The 3812-nt window shown below is 55.4% G+C and overlaps 1 protein-coding gene across 1 annotated transcript in view; it reads right to left on the reverse strand.

The window, feature by feature from the left end:
- LRRC46 (leucine rich repeat containing 46) overlaps positions 1–3806 on the reverse strand; it is a 6753-nt gene extending 2947 nt beyond the window's left edge. The window contains exons 1-7 of the mRNA XM_006774267.2: positions 3542–3806; positions 3337–3442; positions 2410–2518; positions 1569–1615; positions 1165–1274; positions 890–959; positions 438–577 (exon numbers count right to left, since the gene is read on the reverse strand). Coding sequence (XP_006774330.1) covers positions 438–577; positions 890–959; positions 1165–1274; positions 1569–1615; positions 2410–2518; positions 3337–3442; positions 3542–3551 — 592 coding nt within the window. The 5' untranslated portion in view covers positions 3552–3806. The remainder of the gene's footprint in view (positions 1–437; positions 578–889; positions 960–1164; positions 1275–1568; positions 1616–2409; positions 2519–3336; positions 3443–3541) is intronic.
- Positions 3807–3812: the final 6 nt, after the last annotated feature.

Raw genomic sequence — 3812 nt, forward strand, 5'->3', positions numbered from 1 at the left:
GGTCTCTGGCTGATCTGAGCAAACTGCCATTCCCAAGAGGGAGGAGCCTGAGGCTGGGGTGGGGGTAGGGTGTCACCTGTGTGCCCAGGCTGACATCTGGCCCTGGCTGTACTGTCCTCTGGCCCAGATGCTGAGCTGGGCCTGGGGGTACTTTCCCAGCCCCCCCAGGGCGGGAGTGAGCTCTGGGGAGGCTGCAAGCCTTGGGAAGCAGGGTCACCTCGCTCTGCGCGGAATCTGAGCAAACTGCCATTCCCAACAGGGAGGAGCCTGAGGCTGGGGTGGGGGTAGGGTGTCACCTGTGTGCCCAGGCTGACATCTGGCCCTGGCTGTACTGTCCTCTGGCCCAGATGCTGAGCTGGGCCTGGGGGTACTTTCCCAGACCCCCCAGGGCGGGAGTGAGCTCTGGGGAGGCTGCAAGCCTTGGGAAGCAGGGTCACCTCGCTCTGCGCGGAACGGGCCACTCAGCTCTGGGAACTCTTCATCCGAGGCTTTGTCCTCCTCATCCGAGTTCCAGCGCTCCGACACGGGCTGCCTGTCCAGGTCCATGAGCAGGGGCAGGGCTCCTGTCACCTGCTTCCTGCAGGGCAGCAGGCAGAGGCTAGGCTGGAGGGCACCCCTGCTTGTGGAGCCTGGGACACTGCGCACAGAGCACCAGCACCCACACCGGGTAGGATGGTGGCTCAGGAGCACGAAGTCCCCAGATTGCTAAGGGCTGGTTTTCTGTGGCGTGATGGGGGTGAAAGGGAAAAAGGGGCCGACTTGAGCTGGGGCGGGGGAGGAGAAGGGACCACGGGCCAGACTCTAGATGTGCAGGCTGAGAGGGGGCCCACATGGAGTTAGTAGGAGGAGCTCAGCTGTCACCCTTCTTTTCACCTTCAGTTGCCCTCACCTGTAGCCATCCTGGTTGGTGCAGCTGTTCCCAATCAGGTTGAGGATGAGAATGCTCTGGGGGAATTCATCTGCCCGAACCAAAGTGGGGGAATGAGGTTCTCATACCCACCTCCCAGCCCAAAGCCACTGCCTCTCTGCACAGCCCGACCCCTGGAGGGTGTGCAGTCAATGCAGGCACAGGGAGATGGGGCAGGGAGGAGGGAGGGCCCCGCATAGGACCTATTTCATCCCCGCACGGGACTTATTTCATGAGCCAGGATGAGGGCATCCTACCCAGCTCCAGTTTTGCTATCAAGTTCTCCGAAAGGTCCAGAAACTGGAGGTATGGGAGGTCACGGAGGTTCTCCACCTGCCGGATTCGGTTTCCTGCCAGAGACAGGAAGCTGCAGGGGGAGGGAGGGGTTCAGAGAAAGAGCTGAATTACAGAACAGCTGCAGGAGAGGAGAGGGCCTGAGGTGCTCCGGCCCCAGGCTAGGCAGCCGGACGACAAGTGGGGACACATGGCCTTTTGGGGTGAGGGAAACAGAGCCAGGCTTGCTGGGTCCTCGGCTGACAAGAAGCCAAGGCTTGGCGAGATCTGAGCCAGTTCTTTGGGGATGTTCCCAGGTTTCCTCCCCTTCACCCTCCCCCTTCTTTGTTCCCCACCCCACCCCCACCTGAGCCCTGGCACCCCATACCGTAAGGAGGGGACACAGGCCAGGTTCTCAATTCGCTGGATCTTATTCTGCAGGAAGAAACCAAGGTGGGGAACCAACCTGAGGTCAGCTGGGTGAGGGACCCTTTAAAGGGACACAACCCCAGGACCATGCTGACTCTTGCAACTGGAGATCTGGCAACTGGGAACGCTGATGACCCCGTCACTGAGCTGTCTGTCACAACCTTGGGATGACTTGCTTTCTCAAGGCGGACGGTTCAGGGTGTAAATTTGGGGCTGGCTAAAAGTGATTAGCGTATACCCTGCTCACCCCACAACCAAAGAGTGACCTGGAATCAGAGAAGGAAACCAGGGGGACTCGGGGAGATGGAGAGGGTCTTGGTGGGGGCTTGCATATATGCAGAGAGCAACGAACATATCTTACTTTGACTGGCATGGTTTCTGTGGGAAAGGTTCAGGGAGCTGGATATATTCAATCTGGGGGAGGCTGAAGGTCAACCCCCGCCCCCCAGCCTTCAAGTTTCTGAAGGACACAGAGGAATCTTCTTGGCTCCTTCCTCTTCTTCAAAACAGAAAAAGAGCTTGAGCTATATAACATGAGAGATCTAGGGTAGACACGGAGAGGAACTAGAGCAGGAGACGTGTCTGACAAAAAAACGGATTCAAGAACACACTCAAGATCTCTTTTGGGAGGACTGGTCTTTCCATCCAGGAGACTGCTTCAACTGGGAGCGGTTTCAATGAAGGTCTGCCTGCCTGAACTCCAGGGAGTGGGCAAGGCGACCTGGTTGGCTCCTTTCAGATCAAACAGACCTGGTCCACAGGAAGCAAGTGGAGAGGAAGGAGAGAGGGCAAGAAGTTACCGCCTGCAGGTAGAGGCTGTGAAGGTTCTGGAGGCCCTCTAGATTCTTGATAGTGGTGATCCCCTCCCGGTCCAGGCGGACAGTCTGTAGTTCAGCAATCGTGTGGAACCTGGGAGAGCAGTCAGGGGGGTGGTGTAACAGAGTGACACTTCTGTGGTCTCTGAGCAGGGAAGATGGGGGCGGGGGGAATCGATTTTTAAGGAGGAGTGGATGGCTAAGTGACATATGCGTAGGAATTAGCCAAGAAGGTGAGACGGGGGTGAGGAGAAAGCATTTCAAACAGAAGGAATGGTATGTGCTTATTCAGCCTTTCTCAAACTTGAATGTGCCCGTAAATCCCCTGGGGGTCTTGTTAAAAAATGCAGATTCTCATTCAGTAGGCCTGGGGTGGGGCGGAGATTTTTCATTTCTAACAAGCGCCCAGGGGATGTGAGTGTGGCTGCCCCCCCCTCCTCCGCTCCCCAGCATCAGACCACTCTTAGTAGTAAGGCACTGAGGTGTGAGAACATGGGGTCTTTGAGGAATTGCACACCTGTAGAGAGTGGCAAGAAAGAAGGCTGGATGGGCAGCAGAGGTCAATTCATGCTAAGGTGTTTAGATTTTATTTTGGAAGATTATATCATGGAGGGACTGATCAGAATTCTCGTTTAAAAGGATCACTGTGGCAACAGTAGGAGGAGCCTGGACTGGGGTCATGGGAGACTAATTAGGGGTTTGAGAGGTGATGACAGCTTTATCTAAGGCAGCTGAGTGGGAAAGAAATAGAATGATTCTGAAGGAGAGGAAATCAATTGGACATTACCACTGACTGAATGTGTGGAGTAAGAGAGTGACAGAGATTAGCTGACAAGTCAGTACAGCTCAAGGGACTGGTCATCCTGGGGATTTCAATACTATTCCAGCACCCTTATCTCTCCCTGCACTCACATCCTCTCTGACAGATCCTCATCCTCAGGGAAGGTCAAGTTCCTCTTAGTGATAAGGGCTTCAGTAATGCACACTTCCCCTTTCTCTGGACTCTCGGCAAACTGAGCTGTGAAAAGATCGGTTCCATTGTTACAATTCCTTATTCTCGGAGGCCTGACCCTACTGTTATCCCACTGTTCTACCTACCACCCACCTCCCTACTCACCTCCAGGCATGATCTAAAGGCTGCTGGCCTGGGGCGGATTGGAACGAAGCGCAGAGTTAGGATAGCCCTTGGGGAGGGCGGGATCCAGGGTGGTATGAAGAGAGAGAAGCTCAGAGACTTGGGGGACAAGGGAAAGGGGTTGATTCAGGGCAAATTACTGAAGTGGGACAGAAGACAAAAGGAAATCGAAGTGGAGGGTCTGGAGTTTGCGGGTTGTAGAGGGGTTTTGCTGGCCGAAAACTCTGGGAGGTTACTGCGTGCGGATGCAGAG

Source organism: Myotis davidii, unplaced genomic scaffold (assembly GCF_000327345.1).
Source record: "Myotis davidii unplaced genomic scaffold, ASM32734v1 scaffold327, whole genome shotgun sequence".
NCBI classification, from domain to species: Eukaryota; Metazoa; Chordata; class Mammalia; order Chiroptera; family Vespertilionidae; genus Myotis; species Myotis davidii.